Source organism: Nelumbo nucifera, chromosome 3, assembly GCF_055504915.1.
Source record: "Nelumbo nucifera cultivar China Antique chromosome 3, China Antique-T2T, whole genome shotgun sequence".
NCBI lineage: Eukaryota > Viridiplantae > Streptophyta > Magnoliopsida > Proteales > Nelumbonaceae > Nelumbo > Nelumbo nucifera.
In genome coordinates this window covers 10158369-10185608 of record NC_142651.1, presented here as the reverse complement: position 1 = coordinate 10185608, position 27240 = coordinate 10158369, and the positions used below count along the sequence as shown (strand labels likewise).

The window sequence follows — 27240 nt, the reverse complement described above, 5'->3', positions numbered from 1 at the left end:
GAGAGAAGAAAACTGTGTAGTTTGGTAACTGCAATAGTCTATCTTACAACAAGCTGTCCTCCATATCACATGTGTAAACTGTAAAGCATGGAGCACAGAAAGTGATCCTTTTGATGTGGATCCAGTTAACTAATGATGCAATGGATGGATATAAACGTAATACAACATTATTTCTAAGAGGCTGATACTTCTAGTGTTTAGTTACTAAACATGGGCTGTGGGTCACACCATATATGTCATACTGACTTCCATTATATTCATGTGGGGAACACTCATATTTGCTGCTCCCGCTCTACAATTCCTCCTTAGGAAAGAATAGAAATAGTTTATCACCAGCTTCTTGATGAACCAAGAATCCTTCCGTGCCCTGACATCTCCATGTGCAAGAAGATACGTAAATCCTGAATTAATGGCCTCCCGAAGGGCTGAAAGCTCATACTCTAGACTTGGGTCTTCATCCGATGACATGACACTTGATGGCAAAATGGTCACAGGTTCTTCTAAAGTGGAAGTGCTTGCCTCTTCCATTCTCTGATCATGCATCAGTGGAATCTGAAGTTCCTCAACCCCATCAACCGGGAAATCGGAGTCCCTTGACCTCACTGAAATACTATCAAGCTCCATATCAGCTATGCTATTCTCCAATGCCATCTCCTGGGCCTCTCTTCTCAAAAACTTCTCAAGGCTCTCAACCAAAAGCTGCTCAAAGGCATTATGATCTTCCTTCCTTATATCTTTATACCCATAACGGGCGATGCATCGGAACATATGATAGTCCTTTGGGCACACCCTTCTGAATAGAAACCTTTCCTCTTGAGGTACTACCGGGACAGGAATGTACTTGATGCAGACAAACACAAGTGTAGAATGAATTGCTGGAAGGGTGAGCAGGAACTGGCCGAAAATGGAGGGAATGCCTTGGACCAGCTCGTTGTACAGCAATCCAATCCCTGGGACTCTGACGGTCCCTAGTGTAGACCCCAATTCTAGTAAGAAATCCATGGAGATCTTTTCCCTAACCTCACTCTGGTACTTCAATACACTCCCGTAGCTCCAGGTATACATAATACAGAGAAAGCAAGAAGCAAATGCAAGTGGCAACCAACCTCCCTCCTTGATCTTTGTTAGAACTGAAGACAAGTAGATGAGCTCCACTGTCCCAAAGACAAGTGGGAAACACAAGGCCAGAAACAAGTTGGTCTGCCATATAAGAAGCATCACAAGTGTCACTAAAGTTGTGCTTACCATCATGACACCTACCTCCGCAATGCCTAGCAAGAAACCAATTTGCATCAGTACAGATCATTCTGGATATTATTAAACATACCATTTTCCTGCTTACACTAAAAGTAACAAAGAATGAACTGAAATGGAGGATTTCACAAACTTGGCATTAAGAATACTTAACCATATGCATTTGCTATATCAGTGGTACTCCTGAAAGTGGCAACAACTATTATGCACATGATCATCAAGAACCAATTGATGACGGGAATGTAGATCTGACCCATGAACTTCCTAGAGGTGTGAACTATCTTCATCCTCGGGCAGCAACCAAGGGCCATAGATTGTTTGATACATGAAAATGTAGCAGAAATCATGGCTTGACTGGCAATCATGGCAGCAAGTGTGGCTATGACAAAAACAGGCCAGAAAAGAGCTTCTGTTCATTTACGACATTTAGATATTAGAATGGTTAATGTAAATGAACACATGACATGCATTTTCCAAGAGAGTTTATCTGAAGGCATTTAGAACCAAGCTGAATAAACTTGAGTTGTGACAATTTCTTACAGTGCATACCTGGCACAGAGTCATAGAATATCCGTTCTGCGGAAGAAGGGTATCTTATTAGATATGCAGCTTGGCCCATGTAGGCCAACATAAGGCAGGGAAACACCACAAAGGAGAAAGCAATCTGTAAGCACCAAAGATATTTGAAATTACAAGATAAGAAGGTATCATCATTGAAGTCTGTGGGTTCCATGAAATAATGATACCAAACAGGTCATTTATTAATAACTGAGAAGTACACAGATACCTGTATAGATAAAACAGAGAAATGACCAAGATCAGCAAACATTGCTTCAGATCCTGCAACCACATCCAAACAAGCAAATGTATATTGAGAAGTGATAAGTATTCCATGATGTGGTGATGCTATATATGATATTATGTTTCTATGATTATATAAAGATGATAATTCCAGTCCTTTATACATGTAATGGTACTGATAGCTTTGACAAACTTATGCCCTAGGGAAGACACGTGCATTCCTTTTGGAAAAGGTAGTTGGAAAGGAGATACTGTTTCTTGATTCACTAAGAATAATTATAGTATCTATCAAGATGAATCTTGTTCTTAAACATAGTCTTTAAGAAGATGGCCATTATAATACACCAGAAGCAGCTTTACACACACTGCAAACATGGGGAAGTTGGAAGCACCATTTAGTAGGTCTCACAGAGAAGAATATTTTACCAGAATCAACTTGATTGGAATTGCTATGTTCTTTAACGTGAGAAGAAAGAAACTCTAAACAGTTTATTGAAAATTAAAACAATTTTAATTATTTAAGGTTTTATTAAATAAGATGAAACAGAAAGCTATGGAGGAGAGATTTGCAAATATAACAAAGTAATTAAAATGAAGAACTGGGAGCAGTAAGTGCAAGGAACTAGATAAAAAATAAAATATCATTCAAATGTTGTGTTGCGCAAAACCCAAAAATGCAGATTCAAATGGCACCCAAAAACGAAAGAAAAACAGAGATAAAAAGAAGCACACAAAGAGGACACACAGATTTACGTGGTTTGGCTTATAGCCTATGTCCACAGGCGAAGGAGGAGCAAAAATCCATGATGTAATCTGTAATGGAGAATTGGAGAGGAATACAGAGCTGTGCATTCACAACCTCATTCACAGGAAACCCTAAACAAGTAAACTCCAAATACACCCAAAGTCTCGCTCTTCTCTCACAAGGCAAAGACCAAGTATACAAGAGAGACACCCCCCCCCCACATAACTCTTCGTATTCGGTTTGAACCATAAACTGAATATGGATCGGGTCCATTCCAAGCCCTGTGCTTCCACCACAAACCACTATGAAATTTTGCCTTCAGGTTTTTCTCTACTTAATTCGGCGGGTTCATGGAGTGAGCCACAACAAATAATTCAAGGCACAACCATAACATGTTGACTATACCAAATAGAGAAGGATAGGAAGATAAAATCAGAAACCAGTTCAATGGGATATTTTCAAAGAAACAAGCATATAAAGTATTTGAGTAGCTATATAAAGTGAGACATACCAGTAATACACAAAACACAGCCACCAAGAGCTGACCATGCCTTTGCACTGTTCCTCTTGAAAAAGTAATAAATATAAGCTGGATTGATTGCCTTTAGAACTGTGATATCATGCTTAAATAGGTTGTACATTCCAATAGATCCCAGACAGAAGAACCACAAAGCCAGTGCAGGTGCAAACATGAAACCTACTTTGCTAGTCCCAAACCTCTGTATGCTGAACAATCCCACAAGGATCACAATAGAAAGGATAACCACAGAATCTGTAAGTAATACAACTCAAATCAGTCAAAATTCAGTTTTGTATCTCACTACCACTAGCTCATAACCCTTGGCTTCTCAGACACAACATGTTACAATAGAAATCAAATTGATGGTGAATGACCAAAATTGTATCAATTAGATAGTACTACCCGTTTAATTGTGGAATTTTCTCATGGAAAAATGCATCTACATAGACCCTCCAGAAGAAAGTGATTGATCAAAAAGCTAGGATAGTGTAATTGCCTTGACTTTTTAAAATAAGTCAATTTATCAACAGAAATGTGCAACATTTTATAGTAGATAGGAAGGGTTCACCATTACTCATGCTATATTTCATTGAGAAAAGTGAAAAGAAAAGATTAATTTGAAAAATTCAAGGCCAAAAGCTACAAGTTCCATAAAATTAACTCTTAAGAGTCAACTTTCTAGAATAAATTTACCCACTTGTATCAACTCCCGGAATTTCACCTTGCAGGCCACTGACAGCAGACATTACTGTGACATAAAAACGAACAAAACAAGATGTATTAGCAAGATCCTAAGCAAGTTATCTTGCAACAATGTTAATAAAACTGATGCAACCCAACCATGGTATGACCTACTTAAACTATTATGAGAAGTAAGACAAATTTAGAAGGATTATTTATTTTGTTGTAAGAATTTTCTTTTGATTTATCTGCCCTCTGTTAGTTTGTTGTTTCAACAAAAATTATGTCAGTTAGATTTTGTGGAAGTCGGTTTTTTATGGTTTGGGGTCTGTAACAGCAATGGAACAAATGAATTTATGTGGCTAGTTCCATCCTTTGGACAGGATTTATTCCAATATAACTTGCTTCCTTGGTGATCAGACTCTTATTTTAAAGAATTTTCATCAGCATAATAGGCCAGTAGGCTGGATTTTACTTCCAACATGACATGTTTTTCCCAAGTACAATTTCTTACAGCTGAATATGTCATTAATCTTTTTTTACAATTTGATTATATATAGTAATTCTAAACTAAAAAATTGTTTTTGTTATAATCATCATCAAATCCATAAATTTGTTTATAAAATTAGCTTCTAAGGTATACATACTGCTATCTCCCTCTTTTGTCTTTTCCACTATTATTTATCTCAACATCTTCATATATTCAAAATGCTGTGAAGATGCTTATCTTGATAAATTAATTATTGGAATAATTAATCTTAACAAGTAACCGTTGTCTTTATTTACAAATAATTAAGTTATAGAGAACTAACCCAATTTTGTAAAAGAAAAAGAAACTGCAAACCGGCGTTACAGAAAAGTTAGGTAAGCCATTAATAATATATCATAGAAAATTAATTGGAAAAGCCAATTAATTTCTTAATAATAATAATAATAGGGGTGCTCACGGTTCGGTTAACCGAACCGTGGGGCACTTTTTGTAACCGAACCGGTAGTACCGGTTTTTGGAAAACCGGTAACCGAAACCTATCGGTTAACCGGTTGACCGGTTCAGTTAACCGTCAATTTTTCGGTTTTTTATTTTTTACAATATAAATTATAAAGATATATATAAATATATAATAAAAAATTCTAAATATATAAAATATTACATTTTAAATAATAAAAAATATATCATATATTATAAATATATATTTATATATAATGCATATTTATTAATTTATAATATATAAAAAATATAATATGCACAAATATATAGAAAATATATAGAAATATATGTATACCGGTCGGTTCGGCTAACTGCCGGTTTTCTATATTGGTTAACCGAAACGGAACTGGTACCTTCGGTTTTTTGAAAACACCAAACCGAACCGATTGGTTCGCTTAACCAATTTTTCAGTTCAGTTTTGGTCGATTCGGTTTTTTTTTTGCTCACCCCTAAATAATAAATTAACCATTTCGGGAAAAAATAATTGGGAAAAAATGTAATAGTTTAAAGTTATTAATTTCATTATTTTATAAAAGAAATCAAATAGTGTCTCTGAATTAAAATTTTAACTAGATTGGGATAATTCATAAGACAATATTTGCACCTTGGAATATTTGGTGGATATTTAGACATGCTTTTTCCTTCAACAGGAAAAAATAATTGTTTTGTATACATACATTATACATACACATATTTACATTATGTAGCTGATTAAGGTTGTACGTCAACCATGTTTATGTTGTACTCATTAGTAAAAGATGTATACAGTCAATCAATTATCTCTTACAAATTATGGATATGGCCAAATCCCTCCGAAAGAAAGCCTAATCAGGGAATGGTTTGTTATAGATAATAGATATACATATGACAAAATAATTTCTTCATGTCATAACTCATAAGTGGATGTTCTTGAGTTCCCTGTGCTATGGATCCTCAATTTTGCTTTTTCTTTTCTTACAAAAGATGGCCTGAAGGTATATTTAAAATTTATAAGTTTTCCAAATCTATCCTCAATTTCTCAAAATTTACAAATCTCAATTCATTTATAAAATATCCTATTTCCACAGGATGGTATTTTCAACAATATCAAAATCCCAAGCCTCACCAACATGTAAACATGCACAATTGACAGCAACATGCATGCTTCCTTCACCCTAAAAAATATATGACAAGTTTAAGAGAATAACTTTAGAAAATCAAGGTTGTTTTTTGGGCAAAAGATTCCTACAGTGTGGATTTAGATGGGGGAAGTATTTGAGCTTTTGGAAGCATCACTTTATGTGTGTCAGGGAACTTTAAGTCTACATTTGAGACTCAAGAATTGGCTTAACACTCAAGGGTTAAACCCTTAGAAATAATAATCAACTCTAGGATAGAATTGGCACAAACAATAAACATGAGAGTCTGCATTGTATCATGAATTCAATCAGCAATACACAAGAAGTCTACAAGCATCAAATAAAACTCTTTAATTCCAAATTCCATCATATCATGTGCCACACTTTATACCCATCTATATAGAGAAAAGGAATTGGTCAAACATGATATACAGAATGCATTTATCTTTTCAAATTGAGAAAGAAACAGGGACCACTTATTAAAAAAAAAAACTTGCATTTCTAATAAAATCAAAAACCAGCTGATGATCCAGTAGCTGATATGGTCACTCGTATCACATCAAAAAAGGAGGTACAGGATCAAACTCATAGAAAGTGGGCCTCATGTGCACCCTACTCTGTCACCACTAATTTGTTCTATGTAATACCCAAAAAAAAAATGAAAACTTCGACACAAAGATCTCCTAATTTCTAGAATAAGCCAAGTAAACAAATTAGAACTTGTAAAATCTAGCAAATGGGAACCGTGGGAAGATTCTACAAGCTGTAAGGCAAGCCCATCCAAGAAGTTCTCCAAGATATTCTAAAAAATATAAAATTTAAAAAAAAAAATCCAAGAAAGAAGTGCTATGCCCATTGTGAACAAACCCTAGTTGTTTCTAGGTCAAAGTAGAGAAGAAGAAAGAAGAAAGAAAAGAGAAAGAAGAAGAAGAAGGAGAGAAGTATTCGGCCAGACTAGAAGAGAGGATGTACAAAAGTACCTCTCCTAGCCGACCCACTAGACTTTTATTCATGAAAAACTTGAGTTACAAGAAAGACAATTTTGTCCCTCATAGAAGATGGGACACATAACTTAAACTCAGATACAATAGACATTTCACTTTCAATAAGATACACCAGAATGACCAAAATACCCCTGACTCGAGCATTCTAACACTCCCCCTCAAGCTGGAGAGTATATATCATATAGTCCCAGCTTGTTACAAATGTAATCTATTCTTCCCCGAGACAATCCTTTTGTGAAGATATCTGCCCACTGATTTCCTGAGCTCACAAGAGATGTAGTTATTACCCCACTTATCACTTTCTCTCTCACAAAGTGACAATCCACCTCAATATGTTTAGTTCTTTCATGGAAGACAGGATTGGATGAGATGTGAACAGCAGCTTGGTTATCACAGTATAGTTTCATGGGTTTGTCAATTGAGAACCCATCTCCTATAGTAGGTTCTTCAGCCATACTAGTTCACATGTGGTATAGGCAATAGCCCTGTACTCTGCTTCCGCACTACTTCTTGCCACCATTGTTTGCTTCTTGCTCTTCCAAGTTACAAGATTGCCACCCAGGAAGGTACAATACCCTGTGGTTGACCTCCTGTCTGATATAGAGCCAGCCCAATCAGCATCTGTGTATCCTACTATCTCAAGAGGTCCTCCTTTTTGGTATAACAAACCACGACCTAGAGCACCCTTTAGGTACCTAACAATTCTCATAACAACTTCCCAGTGAGGAACCCGGGGATATTGCATAAACTAACTCACCACACTCACAGCAAATGATATATCTGGTCGGGTAATGGTCAGGTAGTTCAACTTTCCCACCAACCTTCTGTATCTTCCAGGATCATCAAACTCATCACCTGCATCCACACTTAACTTGGCATTGAGTTTCATAGGAGTCTCTGCTGGTTTAGCACCTAACAACCCTGTTTCTTCAAGTAGATCAAGAACATATTTCCTCTGACATAGGTTGATCCCCTGTTTTGACCTCGCAACTTCTACTCCTAAGAAATACTTTAGCTTCCCCAGATCTTTCGTATTGAAGTGGTCCTGTAAGAATTTTTTCACCCCGTCAATTCCATTACTGTCACTTCCAGTTATGACAATATCATCCACATACACGACTAGCAAGATTTTTCCATCTTTCGAGTTATAGCTAAACACGGAATGATCAACCTGACATTGTTTCATCCCAAAGGCCTTCACCACTTCACTAAACCTGCCGAACCATGCACGAGGAGATTGTTTCAGTCCATAGATTGCCTTTTTGAGCCTGCACACCTTACCAGTCTCCCCCTGAGCAACAAACCCTAGTGGTTGCTCCATATACACCTCCTCAACAAAATCACCATGTGGGAAGGCATTTTTTATGTCAAGTTGTAGAAGAGGCCAATCATACATAGTAGCCAATGAGATCAACACCCGAACTGAACCAATTTTAGCCACAGGAAAGAATGTCTCCATATAGTCCACACCATATAACTGAGAATAGCCCTTGGCCACTAACCGTGCCTTCAATCGTTCCACACTGCCATCAGAATGATGCTTCACTGTATAGACCCATTTACACCCAACAGTGTGCTTACCAGGAGGAAGGATGGTGAGTTCCCACATATGATTATGTTGTAGAGTAGAGAGTTCTTCTTCCATGGCTTGCCGCCACCCTGGAGAGGAAAGGGCTTCCTGTACAGTCTTGGGAATGGGAACCGAAGAGAGTAATGATATAAACTTGCAATGGGAAGTAGAAAGATGAGCAGTGGAAACATAGTCTAAAATGGGATGAGAAGTACAAGTACGTTTACCTTTCTGCAAAGCAATAGGGAGATGAAGATCTGAGGGAGAAGGAGCAGTAGCAGGATCTGTCGACGGGTGCTGAAGTGGAGGAGGAGCCGAAGCACTTCTGCGAGTATACACTTGAGTAATTGGCAGCCTCACTGTAGTAACCAGCATATGATGTGCATCTGCAGTAGGAGTGGGAGCTACGGGAAGGGGGTCCACAACTGGAACAGGAAGAGGAACCACAGAGGGAGAAGAAGAGACCCCGGCATTGGAGAAAAAATGAACTGATTCAAAGAAGGTGACATTCGGGCACACAAACGATTTATGAAACTTAGGGTTATAACACTTGTACCCTTTCTAAGTCCTTGAGTAGCCAAGAAAAATACACTTCGTAGCCCGAGCATCTAGCTTGTCTACTCCAGGCCCCAAGTGCTGAACAAAACAAACACAACCAAAGACTCTTGGGGTGAGAGGAAAGGGAGACAAAGTGGGGAACAACACGGAGAAAGGGGATTGACTTCCAAGGATTGACATGGGCATCCGATTTATCAAAAAACAGGATGTAAGAACAGCATCACTCCAAAAGTGCTTTGGGACATGCATATTGATCATCAAGGACCGAGCAGTTTCAAGAAGATGTCTATTTTTCCGTTTAGCTACACCATTTTGTTGTGGGGTGTAGGCACAAGAAGTTTGATGAATTATTCCATGATGTTCTAGGTATTGCTGAAATGATGAGGAGATGTATTCTTTGGCATTATCGGAGCGAAGTATTTTCATATTAACACCAAACTGAGTGCGTATTTCAGCATGAAATTTCTGAAAAATAGAGAACAATTCACTACGGTCTTTCTTAAGATAGATCCATGTCATCCTTGAAAAGTCATCAACAAAGATTACAAAATACTTAAACCCATTGTATGACACCACTTTAACAGGACCCCATACATCAGAATGAACTAAAGCAAAAGGACTTGAGACACGACTATCAATTCTTGGACTAAATGAGACTCGATGATGTTTTCCCAACTGACATGACTCACAATCTAATGATGAAAGATGACTCAAGGAAGGAATTAGCAGCTTCAAAGCCTTGAGAGAGGGATGACCAAGTCTGCAGTGCCATTGGAGAGGAGTAAGAGACGACTGAAAAGCCATTGAAGGGCCACCACCATCAAGGTAATACAAACCACCAGCTTCATGCCCTCCACCAATCTTCGTCCCCATCTTGAGATCCCGAAACACACAAGAAGAAGGATAGAAGGTTACAGAACAATTAAGGGACTTGGTTAATCTACTAACAGACATAAGGTTAAAAGGGAACTTAGGAACATATAAAACAGACGCTAAAGACAATGAGGAGAGATCAACATCACCAACACCACAAATAGGAGATGTAGAACCATTAGCAAGTGTAACTGTCTGAGATGTGGAGGTGCGAGAAAGGGAAGAAAATACATCAGGAGTCCCAGACATATGGTCCGAGGCGCCATAATCAATGATCCAGGGTAAGGCTTTGGAAGCTAAACAAGTCATACCTGAATGGGCAAGTGTAGTTGTGTTCTGCTGAGATGTTTGAAGGAACTGCTCATATATTGCCCGTGGTACACTCACCATTTCCTGCCCGGAAGCACAAGTGGGTGTGGAGGGGGTTGGTGCAGTTTGCTGGCTTTCAGTAATTGTGCTACTACTTTTAGATGTAACATGGTTAGCCCAAGTGTTGGGTGGACCACGCAAATCATAGCAGAAATTAACTGTGTGCCCCTCTAAGCCACAATGTGTACATTTTCTCTGAGCATTACCCCTTCCTTTTCCACGGCCTCCAGTCCGGCCACTGGCCCGGTTAAACATGTGTCCACCACGGTTGCTTTGAGGGCCACTGCTGCCACCACCACTTCTACTTCCACGACTACTCCCTTTAGTCACTACCAAACCAGATCTATCAGAGAAGGAAGAATGTTCCACTGGCTCAATGGATGTCCTCTTAAGACGGGCAAAAACTTCTTCAAGTGAGGGGAGAGCTGATCCCCCCAATATCTGTGCTCTGACAGGCTCATACTCAGTCTTCAAGCCCACAAGAAACCTAGTCACATCAAGTTGTTCGCGTTGCTGTTGTTGGATCTGGACATCTGATGTGAGAGGGTGATACACATTTAGCTCATTGCGGATGTTTCTCAAATTTGCATAATACTCTTCTAAGCTTTGACTTTCTTGCTTCAAATTGAAGTACTCTTGGTATAACTGATATACCCTAGTTGTGTTGTCTTGTCCAGAGTACAACTTTTTAGCATGATCCCAGATCTCTTTGGTTGTATCTAGGAACATGAAGTTCACACTAATCTTTGGTTCCATGCTGTTCCAAAGCCATGTCATTATCTGTGCATCATCTTGTTCCCAATCACTGAACCCAGGAGAATCAGAGGAAGGTTTCTCTTCCCTCACATGTTTTACTTTCCTCTTGGCCTTCAAGAACACCTCCACAGATTTTGCCCATGGTATATAGTTCTCACCATTCAACTTGATGGATGTCATTTGAACACTTAGGTAATCTGAAGAGAGCATGATGCCTGTTTTGTTGTCATTCCCAACTACAGTTGAAGCCATCTCAATTATGTCTCCTCTGAATATACACCACAATCTCACACTTGTCACAAGACTTATCTCACTTACAATACCACCAACCCACTTTCTTCAACTGCACATTACACACTACACTCTAAAGCTGAAATCATTCAGTCAACACATCAAACACTTGGACTGCACACTGCAGGACCATTTACCACCAACACACCACTACTGAAATTACTCAGTCATTTCATCGAACACTTGTTCTGCAAACTGCAGAACTGATTACACACAAGATCTAGGGGTTCACTTTTAAGCATTTAAAAACATAGATATGCCAGCCACCACAACACAATCAACACCACACCACTGCTGTCGTTGACATCAACAGTCTACCACTCTTCTTTCAGCACACATGTGAGCAAGAAAACACAAAAAAAAAAACATGATTCATATGTGTATCAGTTTCACCCAGCACCACAACAACTAACTTTCGATGCAAACAAAAAAAATCAGCATTCACAGTCCATTTCTGAACACACGACAGCAGTGTCCATACCTGTATACGACCAAACCTCTTCGTACACTGAATAAAGGGTCTAGTATACCACTTCAACAACCACCACAGCACCGGCCAGAGGCATTCTCACCTCCAGGCCCTCAAAACGACAACTCCTTTTCAGCCCTTTATCGAGTCTTCAATCAGATCAGCTGTAGGATGAAGAAACCTACTGTGAAGCTGGCAGCGAACCCAGGAAGAAGACAGCAGCAAGAAAAAAAAAAACGAACACCAGACCTTAATGCTCTGATACCATGTGAATAAACCCTAGTTGTTTCTAGGTCAAAGTAGAGAAGAAGAAAGAAGAAAGAAAAGAGAAAGAAGAAGAAGGAGAGGAGAAAAGTATTCGGCCAGACTAGAAGAGAGGATGTACAAAAGTACCTCTCCTAGCCGACCCACTTGACTTTTATTCATGAAAAACTTGAGTTACAAGAAAGACAATTTTGTCCCTCATAGAAGATGGGACACATAACTTAAACTCAGATACAATAGACATTTCACTTTCAATAAGATACACCAGAATGACCAAAATACCCCTGACTCGAGCATTCTAACAACCATAATGAATGTCATAGACCTCTTCTCTACAAAGTTAACGTCTTGACGCACAAAGAGGCAAAAAATTTGGGGTGAGAAGAATCAAGAATGCCAAGATGTTTGAAAACAAAGAATTAGATGATTACTCTCTGGTTGGTCTCTATGGTTAAAACAAATAACTACCTGGGCTTTGACTTGTGATGAATTTAAGGTTATAAGAAAATACCTAATGGGATGGCAAACAGTGGATGTCTTTCAAGTCAGAATCAGAAAAGACAAGAAGAATGAATAGCCCCTGAAGTAGGCACTTTAAAATTAAACTTTGATGGTTGTAGCTTAGGCAACCCGGGGGTTTCAGGATTAGGTGGAGTTGTGAGAGACAACAACAGCAACATTCTACTCAAGGGATGCTAATGGGTTGACAGATTCCTTAACAAGGAAAGGGATTTTTAGGGAGCAATTATTTTGGGATCATTTGTATTGACTGCTTTTTATGGGTATTCATACCCGGTTTGTTCCTCATTGTACATCCTTGTTTATATTAATGAAATGATACCTGTTAACTATTAAAAAATAAAGGCATTCTACTCAAGATTTCAAGACCAATTGGGCAAGGCAACTCCTTAAAGGCTGAATTGCTAGCACTTATCCAAGGTTTGAGGTTGGTAAAGATGCAAGGATGGACAGATTTAATTGTTGAAGGAGACTGCCAAGTACTTATTGGTTGGATGTGAGGCAAAAGGCAAAATATCATTGATATATAATGTCAACACCCAAAAAGTGGATACTAATCTCCTTAAATTGCAAGCCCCCCTTTAGACACTTCACATGACTAATCCAGCACCCCCTAAAGACTCCAGGTACCCTAAAACCCTTGCCTGTCAAATTTCATCTCAATGCTCCATCATTTGCCCCTTGATCGAAGCAAGATTCCTTTTCAGCCCTTTTCATTGTTTAAGAACCATGATCACATAAATCCCCTAGATGCAGATCTCTTTAGACCCATTTGACCCCGCCAACAAATCTGGGACCCTCAAAAACCCTACCCTACCAAATTTCACCTAAAAACTCCATCCCTAGCCTTCAAACCAAGTGAGATTTTATTCAACAAGTTGTCATTTGTTTGCACAACTCTCTTGTGATATAACATCAACACAGTAGTCATTCCTGAGTAAATTATGGCCACCCAAAAGTTGCTTACTTTTGGATCAGAATATTCCCTTGTTACAACTTATGTTGGACCCCCCCCCTCAAGAACCTCAAAATGTCCAAAACACCCCTCACCCTTCATCCTTCCTAGAATACCCCCAAATCTACCGTGTTTAGACCATTTTACCCCTAAAACCCTCAAAATACCCAAAACACCCATCATCCTTCCCAAAATACCCCTAAGTTTACCTCATTTGGACCATTTTACCCTTGAACGCCTTCAAAATACCCTCCTTCCCGGTACCTAAAATACCTTGAAATTCACATCTTTTGGACCATTTTGCCCCCCCCCCCACAAACACCAAAAATACCTAAACTACCCCAACTTGAGCACTATAAATAGGGGTTGGTGGGGGACCCAAGGCATCGAATCAGCCTAGGGAAACGGGCCCAGCCTCTCACTTAACATTCTTGCCACATCACCCAAGTTCCCCTCCTATCTGGCTTCCTCCCACATTTTATTTTCTTTTTTTTAGTTTCTTTTTTTTTACCAAAAAGGGTCAGAAGGGAGGTACTTGGCTTCAAGTCCTTCATCTTCCCTCCACCTTCCTTACTCAAACAGGGAATAAAACCAAAGCTCGCCAGCAAGAGGAGAGGCCGCCATAGGCGGATTCTGGCGACTCTAAATCGTTTTCCTCCAAACCCAAACCTTTACATTTCTTGCCACTAGCTCTCCACGACAACTCCTAGTCACCGCTCCCCCAAGTACTGAAAGTTCCAAGGCCAATGGCTTCAGGGCTTGGTTTCCAAGGGCTGAAAGACTCCTCAAAATCCTTGGCATGCACGAGGGTTTCCTTCTGAGTTCTTCAGTTGGGCTGCCTCCAAATCATTTGAATACATAGTGAGTTCTTCCAGTATAGTCACCCCAGATCGTTCTAGGCTCGAGGTTGCAAAGAATCAAGACCCTCCCTCTGCCCGAATCCAACACAGAACTCAAAGGCGTGGGAGAAGCGCCACAGGATGTGCAATTGTCGCCTTTTGGAACCCCCAAACGAACCCATCAAACGCAGAGACAAGCAAATGCTTCCAAATCGTTCCAAACGCAGAGGAGCTCGAGTGTTTGAAGAAGAAAACCATTCTCATCACCCCCTTTTTCTCATAAATTAAATTCAGCGCGTGGGAACCCCCTAGGCTGTGCAGTTGCCACCCTCTGGAACTCCAAACAAATCCACCAAATGCAAAAGTAGACTTTTTCCCCTTGCAGTTTCTTGCATTATTGTTATTGTTAGCTTCTTTTTTCCCCCATTGCAACAGTGGAAGCTCGAAACAGAAGGATAAGAGGGAGATTGTCGTAGGCAACGATGCCCATTTTCCCTCCAACGTAGGAACCGATTCCGAAAAAGGTGTGAAGAGTGGAACCCTAGTATCACCCCATTCATTGGATTTCGACCTGAAGGGACTGGACTCAAATGACTACAATCCACCCCTCGCATCCTTGCCTCAGACCATTTTAGCTTCAGACCCTTGCATTCCCTGGTCCAGGCTTACATCTGTTCAGAACCAATCTAACTTGGACCTTCTCGAAGTAATGGCTGGTTCCAAAGAAAAGCATGAAGAAGGAGAATCTCAGTAATGCCCCATTCATTGGATTCTAGTCCGAAACCTAGGCTGTGAACAAGGAAGCGTGAATCCATGGGTGGTTCTGTGACCAAACCGAATCCCCAGTAGAACTTAGTGTCTATAGGAAGTAGTAGGCCAAATAGTTTGGTGCTAGACCTGTCCAAATAAAATAAAATAAATATATATATAAAGGGAGAAAATAAAAGAATTAACAATGTAAGAAGAATCTGATGATTGCATATCGAATATACTTGTTTTCACACATTTAGGAAGCTCTCCAGAGTCCAAGAGACTTCTCGGACTCGGTTTGTACCCACAGGAAGTGAGTCTTTTGTTGCACCGAGGGGTCTGCCACACTCTTGGGGAATGGCATTCACATTGACAGGGGAGAGCGGTGCCTAACACCTTCCCTCTCTCCTCCCCAACTACCTGGATTGCCTTATCCTGATGACAGAGTCACCATAAATCAAAAACCATTTAATTTGAACACTGGGAGTCCTATCACTCCCTTTTCTCTACCATGATGGGTGGCGACTCCAATAACTCAGCCATGAAGTGAGTCACTTTCTGATGCCCACATATAGATCCTTAGACAGTCATAGGCACTAGGAAATTCTGAACAGATTGTTCAGGTAGGTCCCTAGGACTGCAAGGTGACTAGGGAGATCTTTGTAATAGGGACTATCCAGGGCCAGAAACCAATCTGTAAAGTTTTTTATTTTCTTTGTTTTAGCCAAGGCTGGCTGTTTATCTTATCCCCTGTTATCCAGTTTCTTTAGGTAGTAAGGAATATAAATAAATAAAACCACTGCTTTTATCTATCAAAAAAATCCCATAACAAATATCTTACAGGCATGGCAAAGCTCTTGAAAGGGGCAGTGCATGCATCTCTTCAACTGCAGGCTTGGATTTTGGGCCCGTTGGACTGGTTTTCATCATACATGTTGTTGATTTATTCCTTATCCAGATTATTACATCACTATCAATACCATATGCACATAAAGGGTGATGATAACATCTCTTCAACTGTAGGCTTGAACTTTTGAATCTAGTAAACTAATTTTCATCATACTTGTTGTTGATCTGTTCCTTGATCCTCATCATTGAATCAGTGGCAGTATCCTAAGCATTTGTAAAAGTGATAGCACACAACATACTGCCTTTTAGCTTTTCCTGACCATTAGACATCTTTTTTACAGCTATCAAAGTTTTATCCCTAGAATAGTTGCCTTTGGTGCTCTCAAAAGAAGCTATTACTGGCTCATCTTTTGCATGTCAAATGAAAAATGACAAACATTGCTCTTGCACATGCATTCTGGATGTTGAAACAACAAAATGCATGTGATATTAGCAGCATCACTTGGTAAAGCACAAGGAGAATGTAATTTACAGAGTAGAATTGCGGAATAGGGTCCATGTAGCCAAATCCCATAGTGTTGGGCCAAGGCTTAGTGTTGAGTTGAGTTGTAAACAAAACCAGAAAAATACATGTGATGTTAGCAGCACAATTGACATGTGGGGTAGCATTTCTACATGTAAATTTGAACTTAACAGGTAAGAAATCATGTGAATTTGAACTTAACAGGTAAGACATCATGTCTCTTGTGGTTTATGAAACTTAAAGTTTATGTTCTTAGTAGAAAAATGTACAATATCAACATTGCATAAAATGCTAAAAAATATAAAGAAGCACCAAATGTACCTGACATTGCTGGGGTTAGGATACCATCCCCTATTATCATAGAAGTTCCCATCAGAACCAAAAGCAGTAGAAGGGTCTTCAAGGAAGATCTTCTTTCCAAGCCCTCCTTTATATTTAATGCCCTTTCCAACTCCGGAGTAGGCAGTTTAAGCTTAAAACTAGAGATACGTTCATCGGCCTGCTGCCTGTTTGGAAGCAAACTAACATTTGCATACCTACAAATCAATGAATATAGTGCAAATGTGCCTCCTGCAATAACAGTCTGCAGTCATCTGTTGATTGACAAAGATATGTTCTAACATGTTCTTTTCTTTATTCTTTCGTTGTTTATAAAAACATAAAGGTCATTAATACAAGGGTAAGATCTAAATCAAGTTAAAAAAATTGTACCTTCCCCATTATCATTGGCTTTGAGAACTATAAAAACATATTTTGCAAGAGGAAGGAGAGCAATAGTGTACATCACTAGCGACAAAGCTCCCAAGACATCAGCATCAGACTTTATAGGCACCTTGCTGAAAACATCACTGAAGACATATAAAGGACTTGTGCCCAAGTCACCATATACTACACCAAGTGTTTGGAATGCCATTGCAAGTGTGGGCCAAATGGACAAATCCTGAGTCATGGAATGTAAATTTTGCATGAGTGGAGAGTTCTCCGCAAAAATTAACTCTTTTTGTATGACTGATGTATTTGAGATGGAGTGTTAGTGGAAGAGAAGGTCTTTCCAATATTAATTGCAGATGATAGAGTTTTCAGTATTCTGTTGATTCCAATTTATACAGTGAAACCAAAAAAGAATATGCATTTATTTGTCACATTCAGCACAAATCAGTGAAACCTCATGCTAAGCATTTTCTACTTCATTTTTTTCCTTTTTCTTGTAATATTACACATCTAAAGAAAATGTGGCAGTTCCAAATCCAGGAGAGATGAGGCATTATGACCTGGGCATACCTGATTGCCAATATGTCACAGGTGACTCCTTCGTCGCGCCATCAAGCACCTACAATGAGCCATCAGAGTGCCAACCGCGTGCCTTCATGGTGTCAACATGTGTGTCATGGGTGGGCTTTGCATGTATTTTGTAAGGGGGACCGCCAATGGCGTTATTGTAATTACATAGTATAATTTTTCATCCTTTTGATGTTTCCTATTGTCACTCCCCCAAAAGCTTAACGTACTCTTTGAGGGGAGGTAGGTAGTCGAGTGAGTCATGAGCATGTAAAGGTTAAGCATGAGATCCCCTCGACACTGAACTGTGTGCTTATGCTTGCCATCCATTAATGCAATACAAGTAGCCTTTTTCTAATTCGTGTGCCATCTTTGTTGCCTTTTCTTGTGTTGTTGCTTGTTTCTTAGGCTTACTCGTCGCACTTGAGTGCCGCACGGGGTCCCAACGACTACCCCCGTGATAGTTGGTATCAGAGCAGGAGCTCCTACACACATTCTGGACCTTGTCTTCGTCCCTACATCAACACAATGAAGAGCAACCGTGGCATTGCCGATGACACACCACATGGGCGGCTTCAAGCCCACGACACTGATGAACCTACCAAGACACAAGCCCCAAAGGGCCGTACAACTAAAGCTAGCAAGCACGACAAATCAGTCAACCAACTAGCTACCGTGGACATGCGCCTCCTACGTTGCGAGGTGACAGTGGGAGAAACCCGAGATCGGGTTGATGAACTCCACCTCAACCTAGAGACGGTTGAGAATGCAGTGGTGGAACTAGAAGGACGTTTCAATGGCGCCTTCAGAGACATGCACACCACCATACAGAATTCGGGAGTTGGGCCTTCCCAAAGCAGCCTACAGGGCTTGCTAGACAGATTTCAAGCGCAATTGGATGAGATGAGAGATGAGATGACTCTCCTAAAGAGGGCAGTGGCCAACGCACCTAGCATTCCCTCCACCCTAGCTTCCATGAACATCAAGATCCGAGAGCCAACACCTTACTCGGGTGCTCGGGATGCTAGGGAGCTTGACAACTTCTTGTGGCAATTGGAGCAATATTTCTCCGCCACTGGCATCATTGACAACCAAACTCAGGTACGTACAGCTGCTATGTATTTGACTGATATCGCAATGTTATGGTGGCGTAGGTGTTGCCAAGACATTGAACGTGGAACCCGCACCATCAACACCTGGGTTGGATTCAAGCGTGAGATCAAGCGGTAGTTCTACCCAGAAAATGTGGAGTACCTGGCGTGCCGAAGAATGAAGAATCTCAGACATCAAGAATCACTACATGACTATGTCAAGGAGTTTTCGGCCTTGATGCTGGAGATCACTGACATGTCAGACAAGGATCTTCTGTTCAATTTTATGGACGGTCTCAAGCCATGGGCCGAGCTCGAACTCCAGCGACGCGGGGTTGAGGACCTCGCCACCGCCATGGTCGTAGCTGAGTAGCTTGTTAATTTGAGAACACCTAAGGAAGATGTGCAAAAACTATCCAGCCCACGTACCATGAGTTTGAGTGGGGGAGATCAACAATCAACCTCTACAAAGGAGAAGCCAGTGCCCGCGGACAAGCCCTACAATTACCAACACAGGAAGAAGCCACAAGGAGGCCCAAGCTATCAGGGCCACCAATCCACTAGGAGACCTCCTCCTGCGCCTTGTTACCTTTGCAACGAGAAGCATTGGATGAGTGACTGTCCAACCCGAAAGAAAATAACTGCCCTCATCGCCAAACTCAGCGATAGTGAAGAGAGCGATGAGGAGAAACCCACAGCGGCGCCAAGAGTAGGGGCCCTCCAACTCATCAACGCCATGGTCAAGAAAGAGGCCACATCCAAGCGGCCCACCAAAGCCCACAAGGGGCTGAATTATGTAGACATCACCCTCGGCGGGAGGCCGACCCAAGCCTTGGTGGACACTGAGGCCACCCACAACTTCATTTCGCTTGCGGAGGCAAAGCGACTCGGCTTGACCACCACCAAACAAACTGGGTGGGTCAAGGCTGTCAACTCCAGGGCCAAAGCAGTAGAGGGCACGGCCCATGGAGTAGAACTCCGAGTTGGACCATGGAAAGGACCCATCAATCTATCTGTGGTTCCCTTGGATGATTTTTAGGTTGTTCTTGGAGTGAAGTTCCTCACGCAGGCGGAAGCAGCACTTATGCCACACATCAACAGTTTGCTTATTCTGGACGAACACTCCCCTTGCATGGTTCCTGTCTCATCAGCCTTGTAGATACTTGGGAAGCAGCTTTCAGCCTTGCAGTTGTACCAAGAAACCAGCAACCATGAAGACAGCACTGCATCAACAAGGAAGAACCCCTGTCAAGTACCTCACATCAACACTGGAACTGGTTGGGAAGTCGTCACCAGGAAGAAGTCACCCCCAAGACAGTTCCATTTCCAGCGCCAACGCCAATGCCAACGCCCAAGTCAACATCAGCATCAGCATCAGCTTCAACACCAACCACATCAGCAGAAGTCGACTTCGCAGCAGAAGCCGCAAGCGCCCGCAATTGGTGGGCCCAACAGAAGAAGACCCAAGGCCGTGTCAAACCTTGCCCACATCTACTACCACAACCATCGGGGAGAGCGAGTGCCACCCAAGCCATCTAGGGACCATATTCACATCATCCCTAAGGCTAGTTCCCGTAGTAGCCCTGTGAGTTACCCTTGGGGAAAAATTCATGGGAACCCACACCTTAATAATCCAAAACACCATTTTGATCCTTACCTGGCCCAAGCCTACCCCTTAGCCAAACTGAACCAGCCACTAACATACCTTGAGGCTGCCAGGAAAGGACTTAGCCATAGGAAACCCCAACAGAATGAGCCAACCCAACCATGCCACCAAAATATACACCTCGGCCTTGGACGACAGCCGGTTCGGGGAGCAACAGAAGAACCTTCCTTCCGCAACAGTGACTCTAAGGAACCAACCGAAGCCGATCTCCGAGGACGTAGATCGAATTGAGTGGGGGAGAATGTCACAGGTGACTCCTTCGTCGCACCATCAAGCACCTACAATGAGCCATCAGAGTGCCAACCGCGTGCCTTCATGGTATCAACATGTGTGTCATGGGTGGGCTTTGCATGTATTTTGTAAGGGGGACCGCCAATGGCGTTATTGTAATTACTTAGTATGATTTTTCGTCCTTTTGATGTTTCCTATTGTCACTCCCCCAAAAGCTTAACGTACTCTTTGAGGGTAGGTAGGTAGTCGAGTGAGTCATGAGCATGTAAAGGTTAAGCATGAGATCTCCTCGACACTGAACTGTGTGCTTATGCTTGCCATCCATTAATGCAATACAAGTAGCCTTTTTCTAATTCGTGTGCCATCTTTGTTGCCTTTTCTTGTGTTGTTGCTTGTTTCTTAGGCTTACTCGTCACATTCAAGTGCCGCACGGGGTCCCAACGACTACCCCCGTGACAAATAGGCACTTTACACAAGACGGAGGGTAGCTCGGCCCCATGAATTGTCTCTGCAGATAAAGAACAAATCCCTAGGGAGAGAAGAAATACAAAAGGAAAAGGGTCAAAAGATGATAGAGCTTGATGCTCCAACCAATCCACAGCTTGGTTCACTTCCCTGTAGGAATGAACGTACAAGACACCACAATCCATCTTTTCAGCCAACCAATCCGCTTCTTTAGGCACGAAATCACTACGAGCGTGTCACCTTCAAAACAGATGGGAAAATTTTGAAATTTTGAGCCATATTATGGGCTTCCCAAGCAGCCCAAGCTTCAGCAACATTAATCGTTGTGAACCCAACAAAGGACACTTTAACATCCAATATTCCCCACAATGGTTTCTGGCTATACAAGCAAAGGAGCAGGCCCCATCCTCTTTTCTCAAGGCATCAAAATTTATTTTAATAGTATCCTCTCTTGGCAATTTCCAAATGATGGTTCTCCAAGATTTTGAGCCCATTGGTTTGTTACTGGTATGCAGTCCCAAACAAGAATCCCTATAAGAGATAAGGGCTCTATCAATGATACTCGAAGGGGGGACAGACCTATTGTTAAAAACTTTATCATTTCTACTTTTCTAGAGATACCATGGAATGAAGAGCTGTATTTCTCATAAAGCAATTTATCTCTATTGTGAAGATTTGACCACCAATCCTGGATTGAAGAGCCTCCAAAGCTCTGATCAACTACACGAGGCTCAATGGTACTCCAGACTTGTTTTGCAAAGGAGCATTTAAGAAAGATGTGTTCACTATTCTCTTTTTCACCACAGAAGCAACAAGAGCCATCAATGGGAATCCTCCTAGAGATGAGCAGGGCTTTAGTAGCTAGATGGTTATTAAAAACCAGAAACAGGAAAGTTTTTAACTTTGGGGTACCTTAATTCCCCAAATCTTACTAAGTATCAAATTGGTGCCCCCCAGTCCTCTCGACATAGTACTAACTTCTTTATAAGCAGATTTAATGGTGAAATTCCCTTTTGAGTCAAACCTCCATATTAGGTTATCTCCGCTAGAATCCGAAGGGATTAAGATGGGCCTTTTTTTTTTATAGGAAACGGTAACTTTCATTAGATAAAACCATAAGAAACAACTGTCACCTTCCAAAGTAAAAGGTGACCCCTGAATAACAAAAATCTTACAACACTGCACAACAAAAACTCCTGATTCACCCCCTGTTTTGCTAGGTAGTCAGCTAAACCATTTGCTGACCTCCTAGACCAATACACTTTTGCATCCAGCTCCCTTGTGAGGCTCAATAATTCCCTTACCTGTTGTCTAAGGAACCACGTTCCCAAACTGTTTGATTGCAGCCATCCTACTACTAATTTTGAATCCCCCTCCACTTCCAACTGTTGGAAACCCAATTGCTTGGCCCATCTGAGCCCCTGGAGGAGCGCCAAAACTTCAGCTCTAAGCGAGTCCCCCACACCTATTGGGCCAGAATACAGAGATAGGATTTTTCCTTCCACATCTCTAAACACACCCCCTATTCCAGATGGGCCTAATGTTATTTCAAACATGATTTGGAACAGTTCTATGAATCTTGTCTTCCTTCCACACTTTTCTTTCATGGTCAATGAAATCCAAAACTCGCATCTCACTATCAAACACTAGAGGGATCTCTATTAACTAAATCCTCAATGGCTCCCGAGTCAATCCATTTATCTTTCCAGAAGTAGATATTTTTACCATTGCCAATATTCCATCCAATCCCTCTCTTGAGAAGAGGACTAGAGTTAAGAATTCCTCTCCGAGCCCAAGAAATCCCTCTTTTTGTAAGGGCATTCCATAGATTTTCATTCCTTATATACTTATGGGTCACAACTTTCACCCAAATGTTTTGCTTTTCTTTAAAAATTTTCCATCCAAGCTTTGCAAGGCAAGCTTCATTAACCCAGAATAGGTTCTTAAGGCCAAGCCCACCCCATCTCTTGGGTAGACACACATTATCCCAACTCATCAAATGGAATGGTTTTTTACCATTATTCTTTGACCACAGGAAATTCTGACTTTTATTTATATCCTTAATCACATTATCCGGGATCTTGAAAGATCTCATGATGAACTGAGGCATTGAACTGATAGTCGAATTTAGGAGAGTGATTCTGCCTGCGAAGGAGAGGGTTCTCTTTTTCCAACCCGCCAATTTATTATTTATTCTTTCTCTAAGGTCACTGAAAATTTTCTTAGAAACTCGGCCATTTTGAATCAGAGCCCCAAGGTAGGAATCAGATTTTTTTCTCCCTAGGAATTCTCATCATTCTAGATAAAATCTTCTAAAGCCTAGGAGGGATATCTTGAGAAAAAGACGAGGCAGATTTGCTAAAGCTTGGGCATTCGCCTGAAGCTTTAGCAAAGTTTTCTAATATTTCTTTAACTTTCAAACAAGCAGGTATAGGCACTTCACTTTAGATGTTAAATGACAACATTTAATTTATGCATATAAAAAAAACATCCTTAATGAATAACAAACATGGAAATAAGAAAAAATGTAATTGCATAACAGATTGAAACTGGTACTGCATAAATTTTACGTAATTGAAACCTGAAAAGACAAGAGAAACATAATTCATGAATTTTATCATACTAAGCAGGCCAATGTGTGTTGAACACTTATCAGTTCTGTCCAGCATAGGCGAAATGTAACTGAGACATTCTCTTAGAAAGTGATGTCTTTGCTAGAAAATGCATTTCCAGTACATCATATAAATGGCCTATCAATAACAAAGATGGACCATAAGTCTTATAAATGGTAACAACGACAGCCATAGACCTTAGACCAAAAACCATCCCATTCATTCAACCACAAATATATGTGTGTAGGCATGACAGCATTCACCATGGCAAGAATTCTCTACCAGTGGAGGTCTCAACCCGTAGTCCAAACCATGTACTTACTGACCAGAAACTTCTGCATTGGCAACATGCAAAGTCCTTTTTTTCATTGTCAAATAATAATTTTCATTAAAAGATGAAGCAATAAGAACAACATTTAAAACCTCTAAAAGTTGTAACCCCAGGGAAGGAAGAGGGCCCAAGAAATGAAGGCCCCAATAATCAATTTAATAAATAAATAAACAGCATCTGTACCAGAAAAGAAACACAATATGGGGACTCTTATATTGTTTCAGAAGAAATCTAGGAAATGATCTTCTGCATTAACATTATTTTCTGCTTTTACCTTTTGTTTTCCTCATCTGATTTGTTTTTTCTTTGGAGATTAGCCCTTCTGTATTTCTTCACTTAACCTTTTCAGTAAAATTTTGTCATGCATAAAAAAATTATTCAAAAATAATAAGTAGTCCTACAACAATTTATACCAAGGGAAAAAGGTAGCATCCCATGAACTCATCAAAGGGCTTAACTTGTCCAAAGAGTGCAACAGGTATGGGATTGGTTGGGGAAAATACTAACATTCATGAAAGAAAATGGACCAACTTTATTGATCTCTTGGTTATTTAAGTGGTCAAGCAAACACTGTGCAAGGACCATCATATCGCTCATTTAGTTTTTGACATTGGAAGGCCATATTGTGTGGTTGTAGCATGGAAGTATAATGTGTCTAATCTTGTTTTCAGATTAACTTTGAGATTTCAACTTCACATAGGGTTTTTACTCCCTTTCATTTCTAGAATGTGGAGGGGTAAAAGATTTGCATCTTCTTAATAGAAAAAATGGGAGAAGGTGGCATTTGTCAATGGTGGAAAAGCTTTATCTTTGTGAAATTACTGAAAAGAGATTTATCTGTTTTAAGGGACATCCTCACAACTCAATATTCTATGTAGCTTAATTTAGATTCAAGGTCAATGAACAACATCTAATTTCTGAACCATATGCACTTCCAGATTCGTTTTAGATATTTCTAAACTTGGACTTTTGACAACCTCCTATATTTGATTAGATCCCATGCTTCCAGAGGTTTTCCTAAATTGATATGCGGTGCAAGCAAGAGGCAGACCATGCCTTGCTTGAATTGGATAGCCCGTTACAAAGTACGAATTCCAAGGATTATTCTAGACTTTCCACGATTTTCGATACTGCTCTAAGCCTCTTATGATTCATGGAGAAACACCTATTTGGAGTAACTAGATGTTATAAGCCATTTTTTGAACATCATTTAAGTAAAGTTTCAAGTTCAGGATAAAACGCACACCTCGAAGAGTCAAAGTCCGGCATTGTAGAAAGAAAAGAATGTGGAAAGTTAAAAGCACTATTATTACTTCAATCAGCAGAGTTCTCTGTTTTTCTTCCATACTAGTTCGTGTGTTTCTTAGCATGAATCAGCGTATCAGATTCAAAAGAGCCAAATAAATACAGAAACTTTAAAATCAACTTGATGGTATATTGAAAAGATGGTAAAGATAAATCCAACACCAAAAGGTGAGAATCGTAAAGAAAAATATATGAAAAAAAAACGAACTAAAGGTTCTACCTTCGAGTGGTGGTCATGAGAATTAGATATGCCCATTGCTTCGACGTCAAAAGAATCCAGTCTCTGGGGCTTCTTCACAAGCCTTCTCCTAATAGACCCATACCCTTCCCTACTGATTTCCTCTTCGTGCAAGGACAGTGGAGGTGACTCTGAATCCACTTCGCTTCCGTCAACCCATCTGGACTCCGAACTGAGCAACCTAACACTCTCTTCAATTCCTCCTTCCATTCTCTTTTTTTGGCTGCTTCAGCAACTATGAACAAAAAATAAAAAATAAAAAAAAATCTCGGATTCTCTCAATACTTTTGAGTTTTGATCATTAAAAACCTGTTAGAGATACTTGTCCGGGAAGTCACCGGGAAGAAAATTAGCATCCATCTTCTGTATTTTTTTCCTGCAGGTCACGTAGGCACGAATCAGAGAGCTTTCATCTTTTTGAAGTTTCTATTCATCTCTTCGAGGACCAACCAGTGCCCAGTTGCAGATACGCATCCATATGAACAGGAATCCATAACAAGTCCCTCTTTTTTGCTCTGTTTTCTTCGGAATTTCAGATTAAAAGGGTCAAAAGCTAAGATTTTTCCTGTGGTTCCCGCTCGTATTCTCAAAATACGCATCAAAATACACAAGCTACAGGAACATGTCCGAGAGGCAATAAATCATAGGGACCAGGTTTGATTCTTCTTCCTGCATTCCTCCATGGCTGGAAACGTTACCAAGTCTTTGGACATCTGTGGGAGAAGAACTCAAATGCAACTTTGCAGCTGAGGTTAGGTTTAATTTACCAAAACACCCTCAATCCAGACGAGTTCATTTGACATAATATGCCACGATGGTTAGCCTGTTAACCAATCTGGAATTTCCACGAATAAGACGTGAAAATTCTGGTACCCTTAACGGAACACTATACGGTGATGGGACCAATTGCGATGCTTCCTCGTTACTCGGATTGGATGTATTAAGCTCATGCTTCGTATCATTGCCCTCCAACTTTCATACGAATTATCAAAAATAACCTCCATGTGGATTAAAAATAAAACCTCCTTGTCCCGACTTCCTATTCCAAATTAACTCGCGGTTTATTACAGATTAAGTGGCTTTTTTTATAGATGAGAGGTGAGTGTCCGGATATGGTCCAACAGGCAACAGCTATTGCACCCGTACATCTGATGTACGGCTTCAATGGGCGCCTCACAGGTACATCTACCGTCCATTGGAAAATCTCACCTAACTTATAAGTACGGGAGATGTTCCAATGCGTGGTAATCCATTGAAAAATCTCACCCTAACTTTTAAGTACGGGAGATGTTCCAATGCGTGGTAAAATGTGCAGCATGGTAGGATG

At 40.5% G+C, this 27240-nt stretch overlaps 1 protein-coding gene across 4 annotated transcripts; it reads right to left on the bottom strand.

Annotated features, from left to right (window-relative positions):
• Positions 1-26624, bottom strand: LOC104593240 (putative potassium transporter 12). Of its 4 annotated transcripts, XM_010253008.3 has the most exons (10): positions 26223-26613; positions 25896-26148; positions 17408-17636; positions 17018-17266; positions 4018-4068; positions 3312-3572; positions 2042-2094; positions 1804-1918; positions 1409-1663; positions 1-1271 (listed from the first exon to the last, which is right to left on the bottom strand). In XM_010253008.3, the coding sequence occupies exons 2-10, from the start codon at positions 26121-26123 to the stop codon at positions 223-225; spliced, it is 2490 nt and encodes an 829-aa protein (XP_010251310.1). In that variant the 5' UTR covers positions 26124-26148; positions 26223-26613; the 3' UTR covers positions 1-222. The 4 variants fall into 4 exon arrangements, with proteins under 4 accessions (XP_010251310.1, XP_010251309.1, XP_010251311.1 ...); XM_010253007.3 differs by having other exon boundaries at positions 25896-26624; XM_010253009.3 differs by having other exon boundaries at positions 1409-1633; positions 25896-26624.
• Positions 26625-27240: the final 616 nt, after the last annotated feature.